Source organism: Sinocyclocheilus rhinocerous, unplaced genomic scaffold (assembly GCF_001515625.1).
Source record: "Sinocyclocheilus rhinocerous isolate Xijiao unplaced genomic scaffold, SAMN03320098_v1.1 scaffold1163, whole genome shotgun sequence".
Lineage (NCBI taxonomy): Eukaryota > Metazoa > Chordata > Actinopteri > Cypriniformes > Cyprinidae > Sinocyclocheilus > Sinocyclocheilus rhinocerous.
Window position 1 is genome coordinate 418,958 of NW_015642328.1, and position 24,835 is coordinate 443,792.

General features: G+C 35.5%; 2 protein-coding genes across 2 annotated transcripts in view; one reads left to right on the plus strand and one right to left on the minus strand.

Moving 5' to 3' along the window:
• Positions 1 to 805, minus strand: part of efcab11 (EF-hand calcium binding domain 11) — a 59,850-nt gene extending 59,045 nt beyond the window's left edge. Inside the window, exon 1 of the mRNA XM_016572662.1 lies at positions 709 to 805. Within this exon, the coding sequence (XP_016428148.1) occupies positions 709 to 786 (78 nt within the window). The 5' untranslated portion in view covers positions 787 to 805. The remainder of the gene's footprint in view (positions 1 to 708) is intronic.
• Positions 806 to 1,924: 1,119 nt separating this feature from the next.
• The window catches only part of tdp1 (tyrosyl-DNA phosphodiesterase 1), a 28,487-nt gene continuing 5,576 nt past the window's right edge, over positions 1,925 to 24,835 (plus strand). Inside the window, exons 1-15 of the mRNA XM_016572663.1 lie at positions 1,925 to 2,150; positions 2,395 to 2,993; positions 3,083 to 3,126; positions 3,235 to 3,290; positions 3,400 to 3,496; positions 3,714 to 3,748; positions 5,048 to 5,140; positions 8,242 to 8,412; positions 9,350 to 9,428; positions 10,118 to 10,303; positions 11,552 to 11,600; positions 11,688 to 11,754; positions 12,343 to 12,450; positions 14,491 to 14,593; positions 20,482 to 20,587. Of these exons, the coding sequence (XP_016428149.1) occupies positions 2,405 to 2,993; positions 3,083 to 3,126; positions 3,235 to 3,290; positions 3,400 to 3,496; positions 3,714 to 3,748; positions 5,048 to 5,140; positions 8,242 to 8,412; positions 9,350 to 9,428; positions 10,118 to 10,303; positions 11,552 to 11,600; positions 11,688 to 11,754; positions 12,343 to 12,450; positions 14,491 to 14,593; positions 20,482 to 20,587 (1,783 nt within the window). The 5' untranslated portion in view covers positions 1,925 to 2,150; positions 2,395 to 2,404. The remainder of the gene's footprint in view (positions 2,151 to 2,394; positions 2,994 to 3,082; positions 3,127 to 3,234; positions 3,291 to 3,399; positions 3,497 to 3,713; positions 3,749 to 5,047; positions 5,141 to 8,241; positions 8,413 to 9,349; positions 9,429 to 10,117; positions 10,304 to 11,551; positions 11,601 to 11,687; positions 11,755 to 12,342; positions 12,451 to 14,490; positions 14,594 to 20,481; positions 20,588 to 24,835) is intronic.

Genomic DNA, 24,835 nt, shown 5'->3' on the forward strand with positions numbered 1-24,835 from the left:
TAGATGTGTAAAATAAATCAGTGGTACTGTAAAACAGAAAGAAAGAATTTTAGTCTGATGTTAAAGATATATAGCATGGTCACCAAATCCAACAATTCAGCATAACAGGTGGTTACACTAGTTACCCCCCACTATTTCACACAAAATGGCTTTAATGTTAAACAAATTCACTCTAGTAATGTCAAACCTTATATCCTAAGCATATTGCTCTGATGTGAACAGACATAAGCCCTATTCGCACGGGATTAGTATTACCTGGGGACCTTGTGTGATTTTGAAATTACCCAACCACATCTGAATTTCGTGTGGTGCATTCGCACGGGATAAGCGAAGCCTGTGATTTTACTCGAATTTACTGACTTGTCTCCCGGATTTCGCTCTTGAGGTAGAGAAATGTTTTTTTTTTTTTTTTCATTTGTGTCTGTAATGTCAAGAAACCTCACATTTACTTTTCTATTCACATCTAACATGTTATCTAAATGCTACAACACCCAGCTTTTTCAATAATGCTGCACAGATCCATCCTATGCTCGTTCACTTAACTTACAAAGAAATGTGACAATGTTCTGTCGTTTAACTTTTGAACCACTTAACGTTACCTTGATCACAGTATTGTCATTTGTAAATACCGTGTCAACTCAGCATCCACACCAGAATCTGTTTCACAAGCGTCATGACATCGTTCAACAACATTAACTCAAATCTTACCAACTCCATTTTTTTCCTCTCGGCATTGTTTATTTCTCTCTCACTCCAAAAGCTTCTTCCAGTTGTGAATATTTGCATTGAGACAACCTAGATTTTAAAAAAATCTGAAGGCTTCTGGAAAGTTATATATGTTTGCATAGAAACCGTATGGATGTGAGGGATTGGTTGTCTGTGCGGTTTAAGCACGCAGTACCAGAGACGCTGACTGGATAGAAACATGAGAACGATCTACGATGAATAGTCCGTTATTTTCAAAATAAAAGTGTAAAAAGCTACTCATTGCAAGTAAATTTCGAGAAATCTTTCATCAACATATTTCACCCCTCAAACCAATTTATTAACGTGTAAGAAAAAATGTATTCCGCTTAAAGTAAAAGCTTATTTTAGGGCAATTACGGATGTTTGCATTTTACATTATTTTCATGACAATTAAGTACCCCCATCCTCATTATTGTAATGCAAAAACACAAACACAGTATACGCTGTTGTAATGAAATACTGATAAAAAAAAATAGCCTAGACGTGTTAAAATATTACGTATTACATTAGAATCATTACTTATTATGCAATATTTACATTATTATTTTGATTATAATTCTATTATTATTCTATGAATTTTGCTTGTCACTTAATTTTCTTTTAAAAGAACTAATAAATAATTAAATACACATACTGGGAAAAAATTTATAGCCTGAATGCACTGTAAGTCGCTTTGGATAAAAGCGTCTGCTAAATGCATACATTTAATTTTAATTTAATTTAATAAATAAAACTTTTAGAATGTTGAGTTATGGGATGACAATGAGCTCTTAATGAAACTTTGTCTGAAAAAAAAAAACTCCCAGTTGCATATTTATTTACAAAACATTAGATTTATGGAAGCCCACTTCCGCCACATCTAAAAAAAAATATGTACATTTAATTTTAATTTAATTTAATAAATAAAACTTTTAGAATGTTGAGTTATGGGATGACAATGAGCTCTTAATGAAACTTTGTCTGAAAAAAAAAAACTCCCAGTTGCATATTTATTTACAAAACATTAGATTTATGGAAGCCCACTTCCGCCACATCTAAAAAAAAATATGTTTGCTGAAAGCTAAACATATAAAGTCGAAATTATGGCATAAGTCATAATTATGAAATTAAAGTCGAAATTATAAGATTGTTCAATGTCGAAGTATCATAGACTTTTATTTTGAAGAACATCGTGGCGTGTCTCTGCTGTTGCTACATGTAGAATTTACAGTCAGACTCGGAGCGAGTGCATGCCAAATCAAAACACAGCGAACTGTTGTGGTGCTGTTATGATATGAGTTTCAAATGGACAAGGGTCTAGCAGTTTTGTAGCTGTATATTTGCAGCACTTATCTTTCTTTATAACCGTAAACAATTTTAAAAGTATCTTCTTGTAGTCTTACATTTCCTCTTCCCGCCTCTTTGTAAGTCTACGTTAATTTACGTTGAACTACATTGGTATTATGTAACGCATACAGTGTAGCTTTACGATCTATCATCTATGCGAGCATTTATCTCTTGTACAAACTCCATCTACCTGTGCAAATACACAAAGTTGTTATTTTAACACAAAACCAGCAGTGTTGTATACATTACATAGTATGAAAGTTTACAGTATATGGTTTACTGTGTGCAACTATAAAAGTAAAATAATACTGTGATCCACAGCTGAACAAAAATGTCCCAGGACAGTCAACATGGCAAGTGGACCATATCAGATAGTGAAGACGAGGACAACATTATTCCTCCAACACCTCAGAAGGATTCAAACAAACCAAGCATTAAACCTGATTTAGAAAGAAAACCTGATACGATCACCACTTTCTTCAAGCAAGAGCCTAAGCTGAGTCCAAAACGCAATGAGGACAACCATTCTGTAAAAGAACCGTCCGCTCCCTCCATGGGATCTGAAGCCAGGAAAGCCACACATGTGAATCAAACCATCCCTGTAAAATATGAAAGCAACCCTTCACCTTCTGTAAAGAGAAAGAGAGAAACAGAGGAGGCAGGCTGGAACCTCTCAAGCAGTGATGATGAAACTCCACCACCTGCCCCGAAAAAAGAGCCCAAGAAGTCTGATGTAAATCCTAAGAAGAAGACTGAAGACAAACGTCCTTCGAGTCCTCATGGCACTAGTTATTATAAAGAAGAGCCAGCTGATTTCTTTGAGACCAATTTATTGTCTATGAATGACATGTATCGTTTTTATTTAAACAAAGTCACTGGGATACCAAAAAAGTTCAACACTGGAGCGCTGCATATCAAAGGTATGTAAAGAGTTTGTCTAAGTTCTGATACGTTATATATTTCTAATCATCTTATAATAATCTGTTTTCTTCTTCTGTTCTATAATCAGAGATACTTTCTCCAATGTTTGGAACCCTGAAAGAGTCTGTACAGGTATTGTGTTAATGAATGAAGTTGCAGCTAAAGAGACTACTACCAACCATACAAAATGTTGTAATGTTTTTATCCTGATCATCAACATCTTTTTTTTTTCTTTTGTAGTTTAATTACTGCTTTGACATTCCATGGATGGTGGAGCAGTATCCACCTGAATTCAGGTAGGATGAAATCTCACCTTTTTGGATTTGATGTAGAATTGCACACTCATTTCACCACACTGAACACATGTCAGTGAGTACTTATGCTGTTTGTTTTTGCTGTTTTTAGGGACAAACCGGTCATACTCGTTCACGGAGAAAAAAGAGAGTCCAAGGCTCGGTTAATCGAGCAAGCCAAACCATATCCACATATTCGTTTCTGCCAGGTTCTGTCATTTTTGCAATAATCTACTTTTTCCACTAGAGGGAAGCCTTAAACTTTATGGTAGTCTGAGGTCCTCTAAAATATTATGTCTTTCAGTAACTGTGTATATTGGAAAAACATATAAAAATACTTTTAGGCAGGCTTTTTAATGTTTAAAAAAAGGAATACTAAAAAAAAGCTGTGTCTTGGTCAATGAAACTCTGTCTTGTTTTTAACAGGCCAAACTGGATATTGCATTTGGCACACATCATACGTGAGTGTTGGATGTTTTATTTATCTATATAATTTTAGTGAGACAGTGGGTGAAGAAAATAAGACTTAAGCTTGAAGTTTCTAGTAAAAATCCTGTACATTACATTGTTAAACATATATGTACAGCCATAAAACAGGTGCGTAAAATAAAGCATTCAACCATATAAGCTTTTTCAGTAGAACGGTTTATACCAAAAAGCTCAGTGACTTTTAACGTGACACTGTCATAGGATGCCACCAGTTAAATGCTTGAGTCTGATGTGTAGCGCTTTACTGGCCTGCACCTGAACCATGGGACTCCTCTGGGATAAGCTGAAATGCCAGCTGTAAGCCACATCCCATCAGTACCATCACTGAATATGGATAAAGCAATTTGCTCAGTCAGGAGAGCACCTAACATCTTCTAACATTAAAACATATTAATGCTCACAGTTATGAAATGAAACACTCAGAAAGCATATATTGGTGTGGTTCTAGTGGTGGCTTGGTTTTTAAGTAGCAATGCAACAGTGGTGGTGTTGTAGCTCACTTATATAATTTAATTAAGACCTTGATCAGGATTTTGGTTTTATGAGCAGCCAGTAGCATAATGCATATTGAATGTAGCACTCCTCGAACTACTACGAATCACTGTTGTGATAAATTGAAATGAGATGTTAAACAGGCGCAGTATTCAATTTTAATGTGATATATTCCTAGAGTACTGTTTTCTCTCACAATAATCTTCTTTCATGTTTTATTCAACAGAGAAAGACATAACAGGATTGAGCATTTTTGACTCCAGAGGAGCAAATTAAATGGCTTGTCTTATTTTATATAAATTGAACAAAAAAGGAAGCAAAAGAACAAAAAGATTGGCAGTATAATCCTTCTCGAACACCTTTGTCAAGTCTTCATGTGCTAATTTGCCTTTAAATTAGTTCTAAACGCCCCTCTCTGAAGAACATGGAGAGTTATTTTCTTATTTTATTAAGTGAAATAATACATTTTCACACAAAGAACAGCATAGAATTGATTTTGTATTTCAATACGTTGGGTTTTTGTTATAATTAATACAACACAAAAGCTGAAGGCGTAATAAATGTGCCCCATTGTTTTAAATGTATTCTTTTATATCGCTTGACACAAAAAGCCATGGATTTTAGGTGAAATCAAAGTTATTATGCAGGGAAGTAATATTGAGTCTTTGGTAAATGTGCCATAGGGTTTAATGGTAGACACAAATGAAAGAAAGAGATTGCATCAAATGAATGACATTATGTAAGATCAGTCGTGTTAAAATCGTAGTTGCCTTTTGCAGGAAAATGATGCTGCTTTGGTACGAGGAGGGATTCAGAGTCATCATTCTTACCTCAAACCTCATCCGAGCCGATTGGTACCAGAAGACACAGGGGTAAGATGGTCCAGTGTGGAATGGGAGGGGCTAAAAACAAACTCGTGTGAATGAATGGTCAGAATGGAAACGTTCTAGCTGATGGTGCAGTCAATTTAGAAACGAGCTGTTTATGTTGTGCTCTCTTTTGTAGTTGCCCGTTTTCTGAATACGCCAACATTGGTTTCATATCTGAAATGAAAAAGTGGTGCATTCGCTAGTCCTAATGACACATTTTTCTGTTGCTATGACAACACACTGAGCAGACACTTAAGAGTAAATTGAAATGAAGCTGATGTATCCTAAATAGGAGTGTTGAGCTCTGCAAAACCGAATAATCAAATCACGTTGTTATAGACACCTCTCTGACCCAAAATGGTGTTTAAATTAGCTACATGGAATAGTTGCTTAAATGAAGCAGAGTTTTATGAAAGCTGTCCATTAATAAAGATATTCTCCATGGTGTTATATTCATACCAGCAGAAGCTAGCAGGCAGTTCAGAGCGATGGCCAATGAATTAGCAATCACTTTCGGTTATTAGGTTCGATTTTATTAGCGTGTATCAGGAACAGAATACCATTAAGGAGACAAAAGCTCCAGAGTCATAGGGTTAGGCTGGCATTTAAGCTGTGGATTAGTGAGGAGGAAATTAAATCTCTAAATTAAGCAGTTAATATTTAAACCCGCTGGCATACATATATTCAGACAATCTGACAAAGTACAGTATATTGGCTCATTCACTCAACCTGTACTGCGAGATTAGTGTCAGTTCACACAGAGGGCATTCAGTGCTGTTGGAGCTGTGACCTGGTTAGTGCACATGCTGTGTCATATGGTACTGTGGTGCGATGTGAGTCGAGTTTGAATCCGGCTTGATATTTCCCAATACAATTCCCACCTGTTCTATGCATCATTTCTTGTCCTCAATGTCCCTGTAAATAAAGTGTAACCACAAATGAAAATGATTGGTAGACTAGAAAAGTGGAGAAATAGCCACAGCTGCTAAATTTGAAAGATTAAGGCAGTGTGTCCACCAGAGCATCTTTGTCCAGCTGTAAATGCCAGGCACTCTGCTAAAAATGCCTGTGGTTGTACATTTGATTGTAAAATTAACATTTAATCAAAGTTGGCACTATTTACTATTCACATTTTTGGTCTTGTTGTGAACAATTATTTGAAAGAAGTCTCTTATGCTCACCAAGGCTGCTATTATTTGATCAAAAATACACTAAAAGCAGCAATATTTTACAATATTGTTACTATTTAAAGTTCTCTAACTTAATATAATTTAAAAGTCATTTATTTCTGTGATGGCAGAGTTTAATTTTAAGCAGCCATTATTTGTTTTTAATGTCACATGATGATCCTTCAGAAATCATTCTAGTATGCTGATTTTGTGCTCAAGAAACATTTCTCTAATTAACAATGTTGAAAACAAAAGTTATGCTGCTTAATATTTTTGTGGAAACCATGGTTCATTTTTCAGGATTCTATGATGAACTAAAAGTTTAAAAGAACAACATTTATTTCAAATATAAATATTTTGTAACTATTAATTTCTTACAAAAAAATAAAAATTAGTGCGGGGTGACAAATGATAATTCACATTGAATTTAATTAACAGCTGAACCGTTTTGCTGTAGATTGCCCCTTATTACCAACAATTGATGTAACTGGTGCATATGTCTTCAGAAATTCCATATGCACCAATTTTTGTGGTATTGTACTAACAATATTCAATTAGACATTATAGATATTATAGGATATAGATATTTTGATTCTAGTCCATGATGTTTTGGAGTTATTAACGAAAACATAAATTTGCTGCATATAGCGCCACCTAGTGTCAGAAAGATGTGTTTGTGTGTGTGCCTGAGTAATGAGTGAGGTTGGTACCATGGCTGAATGGATTATAGATCTGCTATTCTCATGAAAATTGCAAAGCTTGTAAACAGCAACAATTTTTTTCTCTCGCACAATAGTAAGGCAGGCATAGTTCAGCTGTTTGAATTGGCTGGGCAAATGCTAGATGCAGTATTTCGTCAGTGTTCCTCGCATTTGCCAACCTGTCTCTATCAGCTTCAGACCGCAGTGAATCACAATGAATATCATTAAAGATCTGACATGTCTCCCCATCTGGTTCTGTCTGATCCCAGGTTTCCCTTCTATATTGTAGCGCAAGCCACATTCTTATTATTATTCACACAGACAAAGGTTCTTCCTCTCAAGTCTCGTCTGAAGGGCTTTTCTGCTGCCTTTATTGTAATGGCTCCAATCTGAATCCATATTGATTTGTTCTCCTTGAGCCTCATGGGAATATGCTATAACCAGTCTGTCAAGACGAGTCCCCACACTCCTCCAGTCATGAGTTATTGGACTTCTTTAGGAGAAGTCTAGCACGTTGAAGTTTTTTTCTGCATGAATGTGTGCCCTTGTGGAATGCAAAAGCTTTAATACTATGACTTAAAACTTTTCTACAAAAGTTAAAATGTTAACTAGCAAAAAATTATTAGAAATTGACTTGGTGCATAAATTGATTAATTGCTGTGGGCCTTAGTAAAGATATATGCCATATTTTAATTGAGGTGAATGAAAATTTTGACAACCCATGTTTATCTTTTTTCACTGAATTAATTTTATGGAGAGACAAATTTTAGCTTTTACTCCATTGCTTTTGATCTCTGCAGCGATGCTCCTTCGCTACTGAATCTTCGGAGTCATGGCAAAAGAAATCATATTTTTAACATACTGTGAGTTTTTAGTCGATATTGAATGTGATGCAATAAAAAAAGTGCAATGATATCAACCAACATTCTTCTATTGAGTTGTCTTTGTGGGATGTGTGCAAAAACAAACTGGTGTAGTCTGACTCCCAAACAAATTACTCTTATGAAACAATTATTTTAATGAACTTTTTTTGTGTTTGCCTTTAGAATTGATTTTCAGAGGCATTTTTACTTTTACTTTTTTGCTTTTTAACCAGGCATATGACACATGCAAGCCAAATATGACATGCCCCAGTCGCAACTTCAGGATCTGACAATCTTGTGCATGAACTTTGTAACATTTTGATGATTCACACCCTTCATTAGTAAATTTGTTGCTTGTATCTCTATGACAGGATGTGGATGAGTCCTCTGTACCCCAGGTTACCGGAGGGAAGTCCGGGAACAGCGGGGGAGTCTCCAACCAACTTCAAAAGCGACCTGCTGGAATACCTGGAAGCATACCGGGCTCCAGAACTTGCTGAGTGCATTGACCGCATCAAACAGCATGATCTGTCAGAAACAAGGTGAGAATCTTAACAAGTGAAAGAGCCATTATTTAAATTAGAAAGATGACGTGATATCAGACTAGCATAGTCAGACCTTCAGCTGATTGCAAAAGGCGTTCACAATGCTGCTTATTCTAGCAGAAACCATCAGTTTTGAGACTGTCTGAGTGACATGTAAATCAACCAGTTTATTTAGTTTTTCATGCCATTTAGTTGTGGGTTTATCTAAAATAGATGATACCATTGTAAACTTTTTTTTTGTTGTTGATGTTTTTGAAAGCTCGCCAAAACAGCCATTTTCTATTTTAATATAATTTATTCCTGTGATGGCAAAGCTGAATTTCCAGCATTATTACTTCAGTCTTCAGCATTACATGATTCTTCAGAAATCATTCTAATATGCTGATTTGGTGCTCAAGAAGCATTTCTTATTATTATCAATGTTGAAAACAGTTGTGCTGCTTAACATTTTTGTGGGGACCAGAATACATTTTACAGAATTCAGTATTAAACAATCCTACTGACCCCAAACTTTTGAATGGTAGTATACATATTAAAACACAAGAAAATAGAGTAAAGTTTGCAGACTTTCTGATCAGAGTATCTGTCCATCCAAATATAATAATTTTTCACAGTCATGACTCAGAAAACAAAGAAGACTATACAGTTCTGCTCATGAATATCTAATTTATTTGCAGTTTGATTTCTAAATAAAACTCAGCATATCTGTCAGGTTTGGTTTCACTAATATGACTTGGTTAATTTGATAAGTTGTGAAAATTGCAGAAACAAATCCCACCTCCTTCATTTAAATGCTGACTAATATTATATCTAAATTAATTAAAAATCTAAATGAATTAAAATCTAAGTAAAAATTATATTAAATTATTAATTTTATTTAAAAAATTGTTTTTTTTTAAATCACTTAATTGCTTTTATATGTTTTCTTTTATAGGGTATATCTCATTGGTTCAACTCCAGGAAGATATCAAGGTCCTGCCATGGAAAAGTGGGGCCATCTACGATTAAGAAAAGTAATGTTTTTGTGTGATTACGCAATCTTTTTGTGTGATTCAAGTATTTTTCCTTCAAAGGCAATAGTTCCTCTCCGCCCTAGAATTAAGAATGATTGATGTTCATAAAAAAGCATTGTACGCCTGCAGGATGCCTTGGAGATGTATTCTTCATGCCTTATTTATTGAGTGAATTCAGATAACACAGGCAGAGCGAGGTGTTGGATTGGTCTTTGCAAGATTCAGAAACTGAGCCAGGAGAAATCAGTTTCTGTACTAAAATGAAGTCACACTGAACATTATCTAAACAGCACTTTGATATGAATGACTGACTCACACAGAGCACACTCTTTACACCTTCATAAGGCTCAGCCCACATCAGTGGATCTCAACTGGTGGGTCGTGAACCAAAAATAGGTCAAGGGCTGTTTTGAAAAGATTGCCGACAGCAGAGCAAAACAATACTAATGCACATAATAACATGCAACCGACCATATAATCATGCATACTTATGATAGTTAGAATAAATAGGCTTATTATCTTTTAAAAGAGAGGTAAAAACACTTCCCCTATCTTCTGTTGTTAACGTCAAAGGCCATGTGTCTAATTTTGTTGCTAATTCATCTGTCAATTGATAAAAGCTAGCCAAATAAGACACATGCAAATATTGACGTAGTGTGACATACACTCATTGTTTTTGTTTCTCTCAGCTGCTCAGCGAGCACACGAAGCCCGTGCAGAACGAAGAGCGATGGCACGTGCTTGGCCAGTTCTCCAGTATTGGCTCCATGGGACTTGATAAAACGAAATGGTTGGCAGCTGAGTTCCAGCGCACTCTGACCACACTGGGGAAGGCAGGGAAATCATTAGCCAGTCCAGAAACACAGATGCTCCTGGTGAGTGTTTCGAACAGCCCCCGCAGAGCATTCTGAAACGGTGAAAGGATCTGTTCGTATTGCTGCCGTACCCTCTCTGGATTGCGAACAACGTGGCCAGATGGATATTACAATAAACACAGTGGCATATTCTCCTACCAGCTTGCTTATCTATCAGGATAAATGAGCCCTCAATTGTGCCTCCATTTTAATTAGGTTAGAATCAAGGAGGGACGCCGGTGTGCACATGTGCGTCTGCCTGTTCCTGCATGTTCCTCGTTCGTGTATTTCAGTATATAATCCCTCTGAGCTATGAAATTTGAAATTTGTTGACGTCCCGTGTGTTTAATTAGCAATTAGTATTCATAGCATGTTCCCATTTGCTATACTTGAATTCCAATTTTGCAAAAAAAGAAACTTTTTCAAGTCTCTCTCGGCACGAGCTGTTAGAGACAATAGTTACAAGAAGAATTCTCATCCATTCTGTTATTTGCATAACAATATCTGCTCAGATGGAGGGATAGAAGATTGATTTCTGTCTGATGCAGATATTGTTAAATGTCAGTTGAAAAGTCAAGGTGCCACACGGAGTGTCTTCAGCACAGAGAAAGATGGCAGACAGTACCATCAAGCCTTAAATGTTACTTTGTCATCTCTAAAGACCGAAGGCTCTTTACAGTTAGCGGGCTTCAGAAAATCTGTTGAACTATTGAGGTGATTCAGTTCCATAACTGTTAAGGCCGGGTGAAATTATTCACAAGTTCTAAATGTAGACATATAAAGAACGCATTATGCACAAAACTACTTTTCTATTGAGATCACATCTGTATTGTGCAAGTCAGACAGTTTAGTTCTGTCTAGTTTCTTAGTGTTTTAAAGGTCAGTATTAATGGGTGGATAGGTAGGTAGATAGCCTACAGTTCAATAGTTTGGGGATTATAAGATTTTTTTGTCACATGATGCTTTTGAAATTATTCTAATATGCCGATTTTGTGCTCAAGAAACATTATCAATCAGTTGTGCTGCTTATTATTTTTGTGAAACTGTGATAAAACTGTGGAAAACTGTGGAAAGTTCAAAAGAGCAGCATTTATTTGAAATAGAATCTTGAACAATGTAAAAGTCTGTTACTTTTGATCCACTGACTCCATCCTTGAATCCCTAAACAAAAGTATTAATTTATTTTTTAAAAAGAATATTACTGAACATTGTCAAATTGGCATAAACAAAAACAAAAAAAAAGTAATGAATCCTTTCTGTCATTTCTAGGTTTACCCGTCTGTGGAAAATGTGAGAACCAGTTTGGAAGGCTATCCAGGTATCATTCATTTTTTATTCTGAAATCAAAACATATTTTTTTCCTCACACCTCCACATATGATGACCAACTGTTTTTATCCCTGCAGCTGGGGGATCTTTACCCTACAGCATACAGACGGCTCAAAAACAGCTCTGGCTTCATTCTTACTTCCAGTAAGTTCTCATATCTCTATAAAAAAAAACATTTTGACAATGTACTCATCAATATTCAGCCTAAAATTACCCTTTTTAAATGTTACCATAAATATTCTCCTAAAAAGGCTCCTCAGCAGTGCTCCAGACCTCGTGATCTAAACAACTGCCTTTCCCAAGAGTTGTCTGACCCTTAAATTGCTCCTTAGAGATTTCAATTGGGTTCTTATCCCATCTCTCCCATCATTTTAACACATTAAGACCATAAATAAGCTATTTTACTGGTTGCCTCAATTTTACTAAGTGATCAGAGATGGGCCTATTGCGATGTAGATTCAATCTCAGTCCCCCCTCTGGAGTGGGCACTCTACACTTTTACTCAGTATATTTAAATGAATCCGTGTAGAATTCTGTATTCATGCCTAAATGCCGACAGCAATCAGACAGAAAGCTCTCCTCTTCGTCTGCACAGCATCATCTCTCTGCACCTGCAAATGGCATGAAATACTTCTTTGGGTGTTTTTGCACCTAGGAAAGGTATATCAGCAGGTGTTTCTCCATTTTCTTTCTCTCCTTCACTTAGCTTCTCAATCTTTCTCCTCTAAACAGTGGCTGGCATGCTGATGTTACTGGCAGGAGCAATGCGATGCCTCACATTAAAACCTATATGAGGGTTTCACCGGACTTTACACAACTAGCCTGGTTTCTTGTCACAAGGTTAGAATGATTAAGTAACTTGCTTGCTAAATTGAATTCATTTTAGGCCTGATTGACAGTCAGCATTTCAGATCAGATACAGCTACTCTAGTCACAGCTGGATGAAGAACTGTGCCAAGCAGTGTTATTTTAGTGTTATTTATATACTATTATAGTGTTATATATACTATTACTACTTAATAGTGTATATACTAATAGAAGTATATATACTATATACTGTTACGTGTTTATTTTTACATTTTCAGCTTTTATTTTAGCTACATTTTTGTAATTTTATTTTATTTTATACTACTGTTTAGGTTTAAATCATTTTAATTTCAGTTTTGGTTCAGTTTAAATTTTATTTCCAGTTTTAGTGATTCAACTAAAACTTGTTAAAATTGTTGTCAAGCCAACATTTTAAAATTGTTCATGTATCAATCTTTTATTGTTGTTGTTTTTTATTTCAGTTTTATTTAACCAAGGTTATGACCTTGGTGCCATGTTTGTTGAATGCAACTTAAAATGTCTAGATATTAGAGGAAAATATAGGTTGTACAGTTACAATATTTAATAGTGTACAATATTACTATAAAATATTAAACACAATTAAATATTGTACAATGACAATATTTTGGCTTTGTTAAGCCATAATAATGGTTTCAAATACAGATGGCAATGCTGCTGTTACACAATGCACTTTTAAATTAATAGGCAATATAATCTTATCATCATGCTAAACACCTGTTTTATTGAGATTTTATGTCTTTTTGTTATTTCACATCCAAGCTGCTTTAGCAATATTAGATAATTAAGTGTTTATCATATGTCAGTTCAGATCGCAATTTTGTCAGTCATCACCAAATTGCACATCCCTACAAAATAACGAGCAGTCTAGAAGGAAATACAAAATTTTGAACATAATTGCATCAACACTGAAATCAGTTTGTGGTTACTCGTAGGTTTTGTTGATGATGCATACAGTATATATGATTGTATTAGTCTTTTACAACAAACACCAAAACACATCTTTATTGCCTTGAATATGACATATTAATGCTAAGCCGGATGAGATCAGCACCGTTTCTGCTCTTTTGTTCTTCAGAGAGCTGCTCATAGCTGCCAAAATAATGCTCTTGGAAGAAGGAGGCTTGTTTTTCTCTGATCCCTGGCAGATTTGTGTCTTCTGTGCTGCATTGATAGTGTTCCACTCGAAGGATCCCTTAGGCCCCATAAATGTATATTTACACAACATAAGCCTGATATGTTTGTTTATTGAAGATTATGCCGTTCTCTTTCATTGGCTGTTTCTTAGCTGCAAAATACGCAACAGCGCTTTTACAGATAATCAAAGCCCTTTAGTGCAGTTGGTCAATTGAAGTGGTAAAGACTTGTCATGGTGGTGAAGTGAAGTGGACAAGCGGCAGGTGGGTTATAAAACGCAATGACGAAAGAACACTCTTCTCTTTGATTATCTTTCAGATTACATTTAGGAATAGCATGTTAAGTTCAGCAGTTGAAAGCTTGTATTTTGGCGATTTTGCCCTAGAAAACTAATCACTGAGGAGAGATTCTAGTTTTAAAAGCCTCTCTTTTACCAGCAGACAAAGATATTCTTTATTCAAATCTTTTAACTCATGATGTTCCTGTGGCTGTGGCATTGAAGCCCACATGATATTCATCTCAAGGCAGCATGAATGACCACTGTTCCTGCGGCATTTCTCAAAGCAGTGGCTTTAATCGTGGTTGAAATGCACAGGGAGGAAGATCGAGAGCAGTGTCTCTAGGTCAGTCATGTCCGGCGATGAGTTATTCATAGATCTTTTTATGAAGATTAAAGCCTGCAGTGGATGCAAAGCCTTCAGGCATAGCCTGTCATTCTTAAACATCTAAGTCCAAAGCGCATTAATTATTCAGTAATTGCAGTCTGAAAAAAATCTCCTCAACAATATCCTTTAGCTTTGACAGGTTTAATGCTAACACTTCTAGTTTAGGTGACATTTACGTAAATGTTTGACTTTGAAACATGGGTGAATCTTCATCTGCTGGTATCCTCCACAGTGCCAATTTATCAAAAGCTGCCTGGGGCGCCCTGGAGAAGAACAACACTCAGATTATGGTTCGTTCCTATGAACTGGGAGTTCTCTACCTGCCTTCAGCCTTTGTGAGTATTGTGACTGTTCGAATACCTGTGCATTTCTGACCTTCTGCTAAAACCAGCTTCTGATTGTGGCTGGATTGTATCTAGTTAGGCCGCGTGTCCACCAAAGCATTTTTCCCGAGGCTAGCGTATTTTTTCAATTTTGTTCAATGGGAGCACTTCATTTTTAAAATGCCAGGAATGCGACGAGACACTGACCATTTATTTGTTAAAGAATGTTAAACTTTGGGTAAAACAGCGCTCATCACTGTCACTTTTTAGTCATCTAACCAATCACAGTGGAAGAGGGGCGGGACTAATACCACTCCGACCAACTGTCACACTTTGCTTTTACTGTGAGTGAACAACAATGGAGAAGTTCATATTGCTTGTCTCTGAGTATTAATGACTTCACCAGAGGCAATTCCTGGACTATCACAATAACCTGTAGATATGGAGAGGAATTTCAAAAGTGTGATTTCCAAGCTTGGAAAGGTCATGAAAAATCATGGAATTTACTGTAGAAACCATGTTTGTGAACTCTAACCAAAATTTACTTCTGGTTGATGAGTCGAGCACTTTAGCCGTTTTCCAGCAGGGTGTTAGTTTAAAAGAGAAATTAAGATCTCCAGTAAAACCCCAAAGGAGAGCACACCAGAGACAAAAAAGATATCTGTAGAGTCTCTGAGCGTACTTCTTAACTACTCTTAAGTGTGTAAATACTAAACATAATGTCTATATCATAATGTCTATAAACATAATGATTATATCTCTTGTTTCTCCATGTAGAGACAGAGCTTTTGTGTAGCGTTCACATACTCGCAGGGTAAGTTGTCCTTGTTGTCAGGGTAGGTCTTAGAATTACTTCAAAAGTTGCTAAGCAACAGTATGGTTCAGTTCTCTTGCCGTGGAAAAAAAAGGGGGGGAAAGCATGAGTTTGAAAGAGGATAGTAAAAGGTTGTGCTCTCTTATTCAAAAGGGATGTGTTGTGTCTTTTTTGTGGCCTGAAGCCTCTTTGTTTTGGTTGCACACAGTTTTGTTTATGGCATGGTTAGTTCTTGCTAGGGGTCATTTTTTAATAAATCACAAGGTTTGTTACATTATAATGGATCCATAATTAGCCATTTTTTAGGTTGTATAATATTTTTCACTTAGCATGTTTTTAGGACATTATATTTGCATTCGGTACACATTACCATTACTTGGTTACCATTGCTTGCTTAAGTTACAAATGAGGCTGCATGTTGACTATTGAAGTTATTTTTACATCTGTAGAGGTCATGCTCCATAATTTTCATAATGAGTCACGTTTTTTTGTTTGCCACAGTGTGGTGCTTTAATTAAAGTTCTCTTGTTTAAGAAAGTGTGAGATCAGACTGTTCAAGATCACCAGAGTACAAAATACATTTTGTTTTTGCTCTTAACGAAACACCTTTGACAGCATGTTTTCAAGTTTTCAGTACAGCGTCACGTTGTTTCAGTCATGCTGTGTTGCCATACACCAATCAGAACCAGTGGTTACTTGTGAGCCAAACTCGCCCTTGTCCTCTTTACCACCAACAAAGCTAGTTGACTTAATAAAGCATGTTCCTGAAGTAAGACGCAGTTGATGAGTCATGCTTTTTTTTTAAATAAAGGATTTCATAATTTTGTCAATTGTTCTGATTTAGTATTCATGTATATTGCTCATTACTAGCTCCTCCAAGCAGTCAAGGCCATTACAGAAATTTAGAAAAAAAATTGTGTTCAGTATCACATGCAATAATATAGAGATGCACTGAATTGAAACTAAAAATTAAGGAATAATTCACCTTCAAAATTAAAGTGTTGTCATCATTTATTCACCCTCATGTCGTTCCAAACCTGTATGAGTTTCTTTCTTATGTTAAACATAAAAGAAGATATTTTGAAGAATGCTGGTAATCAAACAGTTGATGGTCCGCATTGACTTTCATAGTATTTCTTTCCCTACTATGGAAGTCAACGGAGACCAACAACTTTTGGTTCTACAAAATACTTCAAAATATCTTTTTTTGTGTTCAGCATAAGAAAGAAATTTATACAGGTTTGGAATAGGGCTGTGCGATTAATCGAAATCGTCATAAAATCGCGATTTGAGCTTGCGCGATTTCTAAATCGCTTTATAGCACGATTTTCCGCGCCCCCGACCTCCCGCAGTATGCTATCCGAACCAATCAGAATGCAGCGCGCCTAAATGGAGCACGAGAACAGAACAGACCGGGCGGGCATACAAACGTAACGCCAGGTTCACACACTCCGTCTGTGGTGCGTGTTTTTTCCACGCCCATGTTAACGGATCAGAGCGTTCACACTGCATGCGACTGCGGTCCGGCAGTGCACTCCAGGAGCGGTGCGTCTGCAGCGGTCATGCTGCGATCGTTTCCGCACGGAGTCTATTTCTGCTGTGCTGCACGCGCTCACCATATCGCACAGCCCTAGTTTGGAACGACATGATTGTGAGTAAATGATGACAGAATTTTCATTTTGAGGTGAACTATTCCTTTAAATAGGTTCAAGTATGCAGAAATTATGTTTTTCACTTTTCAGTCTCATTGTATATGGATTCATGGTGTTCTGTTTAGTGAATTCATTTTTGTTTTGTGTTTGCTTTTACGAACTGTTGGATTAAATTATTATCTGTGGTAGACATCAACCCCTAAAATTCCTGGTTTACCACTTAAGCTCTGACCCAATTGGATATTTACTCTTTGGCATCCTCTTGAACCACCCAGTTGGCTAGCTACTTGTTTTAACTGCAACCAAAAGCAGCTGTGGCTAAACAACAGAACAGCTGAGTTCAATAGACATGAAGATGCTAGTGAAAAACATAAGAACCAGTGAAGTTAGTAATGAGAAATGTGATGTTTTTGCTAGTGTTACAACAAATAAATATTCTTGAACTCTGTCAATATGTCTGTCTGCTGCTGATTGAGCAGAAATTCAGATAAATTGCTCAATTATTGACTCACCCTCATGTTACTCCAGACCACATTAACCTCAATGATGCCTCTGCTCAACCACTAAGACGCGTTTATTAGTTACAACAACACAATTTATCAGTATTACTTGTGACAGCTGAGATTTAACTAGAAGTTTGAAGGTTATTAGGGAGTTTTTTTTTTACTGTTAGTATTAATTAAATGTTTTCTCTTTTTTTGGTGTATGTGTGTGTATATATAGATGCTTCAAGAAACCTACCTGCAAAGCTACAGTACTGTTAAAGGTTTTAGGCACTTGAGTAAAAAAGCTGTAAACTGAGGATGCTGTCAAAAATAATGTCATAAATAGATTTCTTTACCAATTAACTTATATTAACTAAATTAAATCAACATTTGGTGTAACCATCCTTTGTGTTTAAAGCAGCTTTTGCCCTAGGTGCACTTTTATTTTTTCAGGTAGCTTTGCCGGTAGGTCTCTTGAAGCATCTTGGAGATGTTGCTACAGTTCTTCTGGATTTAGTCTGTCTCAGTTTGTTCTGTTTTTTCATGTCATTCCAGACAGACTGGAGGATGAGATCAGATCTCTGTGTGGAGCACTGGCTGTTGTCAGAATCCTTGTGCAAACAAAAATCTCACTGGATTATTACAATTAATGGCAAAATGAATGTTTGAAAATGTAAACTGATATTTCCTACTAACACACTACAGCAATAGATAGAAATAACTGATAGAAATAACTGATTTTTAGCTGGTGTTCTAATAATTTTGGCCACCACTATATAGTATATAGTATATAACGTGGATGACAGTGTTGGCGGTCTTGCATCAGGGTAAAGTGGCCTTTAGAAAGAGGGTGTTTAGAGGAAGGCAGTTATTACATGTAATTAATCTCAGTGGTTAACAGTCCTAAATGCTGGTTAGATTGCTTCCATTGTCCTCATTTGTAAGTTGCTTTTGATAAAAACATCTGCTAAATGATTAAATATAATTGTAAATGTATGTAAAAAAAAAAAGCTTTCTAAACTTTCCCAAATGCCTTCCATATTCAGAATGAACTGTCTCCAACTTTTTATATTGAGTTTCTAGGTCACTTCCTGTTTTTTCTTCACAGATAGCAGGACAGTGTTTGCGTGTGCTTGCATCTGCAGCATCTCTCTGGGTTTTGTGAAAGCTTTAGCTGTCTTGAGTCTGGGTGATATATTCCCCACTGCCCTTTAAATCTATCCAGCCCCCTCCATCATCATGCCCACCACACAAATGAGAGTTTAGCTTCCCCTCAAAACAGCCCTGCTCCCCTCTGGCTTTTTCCACAGAAAACAGGATGAATAAATGCACACGTTCTCAGAGCTAGACAAGCACTTTTGTCTCCATCATGGCAGTCATGGCATATCTTAAAGGGTTAGTTCACCCAAAAATGAAAATTAGGCTGTGTTTTACTCTCCCCAGAGCCATCCTAGGTGTATATGACTTTCTTCTTTCAGACGAATCCAGTCGGAGTTATATTCAAAATTGTTTTTGATCTTTCAAGCTGTTTAATGCCACTCAGCGGGTGTTGCATGCATCAGTCCAAAATAAGTTAAATAAAAAGCGCCCATCCATTAAAAAAAAGTGTCTCACACGGCTCCGCAACGCTGAACTGATACGTCATCCGCCCGGAGCTGCTTCCGTGTACAACTGTTGGCGCAAGCTCCATTAAAGTGATTAGTAAGTTTTGAATATGGATATTTTTCTTACAAAAACGCATTGATTCGCTACAGGAGGCCTTTGTTCACCCCCCGGAGACGTGTGAGACGCTGTTTTTTTAATGGGTGGGTGCTTTTTATTTAACTTCTTTTGGACTGATGCATGCAACACCCGCTGAGTGGCATGAAACAGCTTGAAATTAATGCCACTCAGCGGGTGTTGCATGCATCAGTCCAAAATAAGTTAAATAAAAAGCGCCCATCCATTAAAAAAAAGTGTCTCACACGGCTCCGCAACGCTGAACTGATACGTCATCCGCCCGGAGCTGCTTCCGTGTACAACTGTTGGCGCAAGCTACATTAAAGTGATTAGTAAGTTTTGAATATGGATATTTTTCATAGAAAAACGCATCGATTCGCTACAGGAGGCCTTTGTTCACCCCCCGGAGACGTGTGAGACGCTTTTTTTTTAATGGGTGGGTGCTTTTTATTTAACTTCTTTTGGACTGAAGCACTGCAACACCTGCTGAGTGGCATTAAACAGCTTGAAAGATCAAAGACAATTTTTAATGTAACTCCGACTGGATTCGTCTGAAAGAAGAAAGTCATATACACCTAGGACGGCTCTGGGGTGAGTAAAACACGGTCTAATTTTCATTTTTGGGTGAACTAACCCTTTAAGGTCTATTGATATGAGGTTAAAATAAATGGGTCTTTCAATGAGTTTGAGGCTTTTTTTTTTATATATATATATATACATGTTCCCAGTCTTTTTTGAACAATGTGAATAATCCACTGGTTCTTTTTATGAAAATACTGTTTTATTTTTTTTGTCATATATTTCAGAGTTGTTATTATTATTATTATTGTGCATATAATTATTTATTTGTGTGAAAACTTTTTGTAGGATGCTAGTTAATTCTTAACTAAATCTTTTGGCATTAGAGATGAGCAGGATAGTCAACTAGTCATCTGACAATCAACTGGCCAATTAGTGATTATTTATGTAAAATAATAAATAATACTTTCTCTGCAGTGAAAAATTATTCTGAGATGCAGCCTCTCTTGCAGTGTTGCTGTTAATCATTTTTGCGTGTGAACAGTGCAATAAGTGCACTGTAATTTTGTATAATTTTGTGCAATAAGTAATTTATATTTTAGTTTATTTATATGTTGAATATCAGACTGGTTGATTTTGAACATAAACAGATTTGCACATCCCTACTGAGCATTAATACATTTAATACATGCTTTCTCTTTGTCTGTGTAGAATATGAGCACATTTCCTGTGGAGAAGAATGTGTTTCCGGCCTCCAGCTCATCCAAATGCTTCCCAGTGCCTTTTGACCTCCCACCTCAGCATTACTCAAGCAAAGGTGAGACTGAACATTGCGTCATTCCCCAAAAGTAACTCGACTAAGATTCATTGTAGTTCCAACCTTCATTAAAATGTCAGAGATGCTCTTCTGAACTCTGAACAACCACACATATTTAAAATGACAGATTTACACTTCAATGAGGCATTTGCATCAAAGTTTAAAGGTTTGCTTAATGCGTAAAAAGCACACTGAATCATCGCTTGAGGAAAGGTTAACCTTTACTTTGAATTTCAGAGTTCAAGTGATTGCTGAGGAAACACTCTGTAGATATTAATTGCACAACGCAAAAGCCTAAATGAAAGCTAGCAGTGCAGGCCAGTATCCAGGCTAAATAAATAAATTATTTTGATACTGTACGAGTGTCTTAATTTGCTCTTTCACACTTGTTCGTTTTCTATCTAACTTACATTCTCCTTAATTATAGCAGCCTTTCGTATAATGAATAAGTGTGTTTCTTGAGTGTACATTACTGTATGTGATGAGCAAGGTGTTCAAAGACAGCTACTCGTGATGGCAAAGTGTGTATTGTAATTGCTAACAGCAGTGAAGCACAAGCGGTGTGCATGACACAATTAATGGCCATTTCATATCCTGCACAGTGGTGTGCTCTGAGCCATCAAATGAAATTAATAATGAAGAAACATGACATTTACTGCCACACAAATTCTCTCATGTTCTCATTTAGTAAAGCATTTATCAAAAAATACAAATAAAAAACAAAAAATTAATTGATACTCATTAGTCTAGCTAGCTAGCCATTACTCCAGTATAAAGTGTCACATGATCCTTAAGAAATCATTCTGATATGCTGATTTATTATTAGAATTATCAATGTTGGCAACAGTTGTGATGGCAAATATTTTTTTGGGAAACTGCTATACTTTTTTCAGGATTCTTTGATGAATAAAAAGTTTTAAAGAACAGCATTTATTCAAAATATAAATCTTTTCTAACAATATAAATCTTTGCTATCGCTTCTTAACAATTTAACACATCCTTGCTGAATAAACGTTTTAATTTCTTTAAAAAATAATAATAATAAAAATTTACTGACCCCAAACTTTTGAACTGTAGTGTATATTGTTAGAAAAGATTTCTATTTTAAATAAATGCTCTTCTTTTTAACTTTTTATTCATCAAAGAATCCTGAAAAAAGTATCACAAGTTCCAAAAAATATTAAGCAGCACAACAGTTTCCAGCACTGATAATAAATCAGCATATTAGAATGATTTCTGAAGGATCATGTGACACTGAAGACTGGAGTAATGATGCTGAAAATTCAGCTTTGCATCACAGGAATAAATTAGATTTTAATGTATATTAAAATAGAAAAACGTTATTTTACATCATAATAATATTTCACAATATTAAATTTTTTCCTGTATTTTTGTTTAAATAAATGCAGCCTTAATGGGCATAAGAAACTCCTGTAAAAAACATAAAAAATCGTTCTGATCCCAAACTTTTGACCGGTAGTGTACATACATACTGATTTGTTTGATGTGTGTAAAAAGTTATCATTTATATTTATAATTTATTATTTAAAAAGATTTCAATTTCAAATAAATTATTTTCTTTTTCTGTTCATGTATGAATGTATGTATGTATGTATGTGTATGTATGTATGTATGCAAGAAGAAAAAGGATGCTACATGTCAGCTTCCTGTAAGCCAATATGTATAAACGAGAAGCCTGCCATTTTATGTAAATAAGTGTTTTGGTCATGAGTCAAGTATATGGCTGTTTAGTAAAACTCTGCATTGTTTTGACTGACAGCATAATTGCAGATGAACACAAACTATAGCCTGCAGGACTTACTGATGACACTAAATTAACTCATTATCATCTGCTGGGTAATTACTGTGTTTTGTGGTTTTTGTGCAAATGCACAGATTCAGAGGCAGTAGGCTCACAGGGATATATCACCATTTTTGCATTCAACGCATGCTGTCAAAAGAAAAAGCGATTTCACATTAATTGTGTGATAAATTGGTGTTAAAACTAAAACGTAAAAAATTGGTGTTATTTTTTTATGATTTATATTTATTAAATTGTTTTATGAAAGTCCAAATCCAGTTCTAGGGAAAGCACAGTACTGTATGTCATTTTATACTTATCACCATTTTTTTAACCCAAGCTCATAGGAAAGGGTGTAAGAAATGTCATTCCTTTGTTGGAAGTGCCATGATATTTAACCATGACTTGCGGGGCAAACTTGAAATGACAGGTTTTGAATTATAGCCTTAGGTACAGAAGTTTTGCAGAGAAAAATAAAGCACCTGATGTTGAAAATAGAGCATATTAGCCAGACTTTTTTTTTTTTCCCCAATTTTTGCTTTGTTTTGAGTTTTTTCATTCTGTTTTTGGGTATCCATTATGTTGACATGCTACTGATTACGTCAGGAATCACTATTTATGTTAGTCTCTATCAAAGACCGTTTGATTGTTCAGCCCTATAATTGCAGAGAAAATCCAACTGTCCAACCACATTCTTAGTAAATGAAAATAACAGCGCTATGGGCCCTGCCCCTGACACGTCAGTTTGACGACATTTAATCATGGTGAGAAAATAGAGGCGACAACCGATGGTACTATTGAAACCAAGGGTGTCATCAGTTTATGAACTGAGGCATAAGCACTCTGTGGTTGCCATAGCAGCGTAGGTCTTTTGATAACAGAGGCTTCAGCCATGAAGTGGGATGAGTGGGCGTGGCCTGCAGATCACGATAAAAATGGGCGGTCTTCTCATATTGTTTAGTAAGCTGGGGCTTCTGTACTGATTATGATACATCAATGTGGTTTCAATGTGCTTTTAGCAGTAAATTATGTTTTAGCACTCTTATCAGTGAATCTTTTTGTCTGTGTTTGGAATATTACATTATATGTGACCCTGGACCACAAAACCAGTCATAAGTTTTTTTATGACTCAGTTTTTTGAAATTGAGATTTATACATCATCTGAAAGCTGAATAACCTTTATATTAATAACCTTTCCATTAATGTATGGTTTGTTAAGATATGACAATATTTAGCTGAGATACAACTATTTGAAAATCTGGAATCTGAGGGTGCAAAAAAATCTAAATATTGAGGAAAATCACCTTTAAAGTTGTCCAAATGAAGTTCTTAGCAATGCATATTACTAATCAAAAATTTAGTTTTGATATATTTATGGTAGGAAATTTACAAAATATCTTCATGGAACATGATCTTTACTTAATATCCTAATGATTTTTGACATAAATGAAAAATCGATAATTTTGACCCATACAATGTATTGTTGGCTGTTGCTACAAATATACCTGTGTTACTTATGACTGGTTTTGTGGTCCAAGGTCACATATATTGTATTAGGATATATACTACCATTCAAAAGTTTGGGATCAGTTCCTTTATTTTTTTTTTATTATTATTATTATTATTTTTTAGAAATTAATACTTTTATTTTGCAAAGATGCATTAAATTGATCAAAAGTGACAGTAAAGGCATTTATGATGTTACAAAAGATTTCTATTTTGAATAAATGCTGTTCTTTTGAACTTGCAATTCATCAATAATCCTAAAAAAAATATTAAGCTGTAACTATTTTCAAGATTGATAATAATTATTGTTTGCACCAAATCAGAATATTAAAATAATGATTTCTGAAAGAAATGCTGAAAATTCAGCTTTTCCATCACAGGAGTAAATTGCCTTTAAACAGTTATTTTAAATTTAAAACGACTATCTTAAATTGTAATAATATTTGAACTTGTATGTTTTTGTATAGGGATTATTCTAAATGATGTATTGAAATTATACTGTTATTATTGCAATGAATATAGCCATTGTTGCTGATATGGCAGTAAAACATAAAGAAATAAATAATATTGACAGTGTTACTGTTTTACTGTATTTTTGATCAAATAAATGCAGCCTTGGTAAACATATAAGACTTCTTTCACATACATTTAAAAAAATCTTACCAACCCCAAATTTTTGAACTGTAGTGTATACTTTACACAGTATTTGCACAGAATTTATATGTAGAGTTATATATCATTTCTATTTAATTTAAATTTATACTTTTGATTTTAACATATTTTTACCTACACTCTAAAAAATGCTGGGTTGTTTCAACCCAACTTTGGGTCAAATATGGACTAACCCAACCGTTGGGTTACATTTTTACATTACATTTTTAACCCAAAAGTTGGGTTAGTCCATATTTGACCCAAAGTTGGGTTGAAACAACCCAGCATTT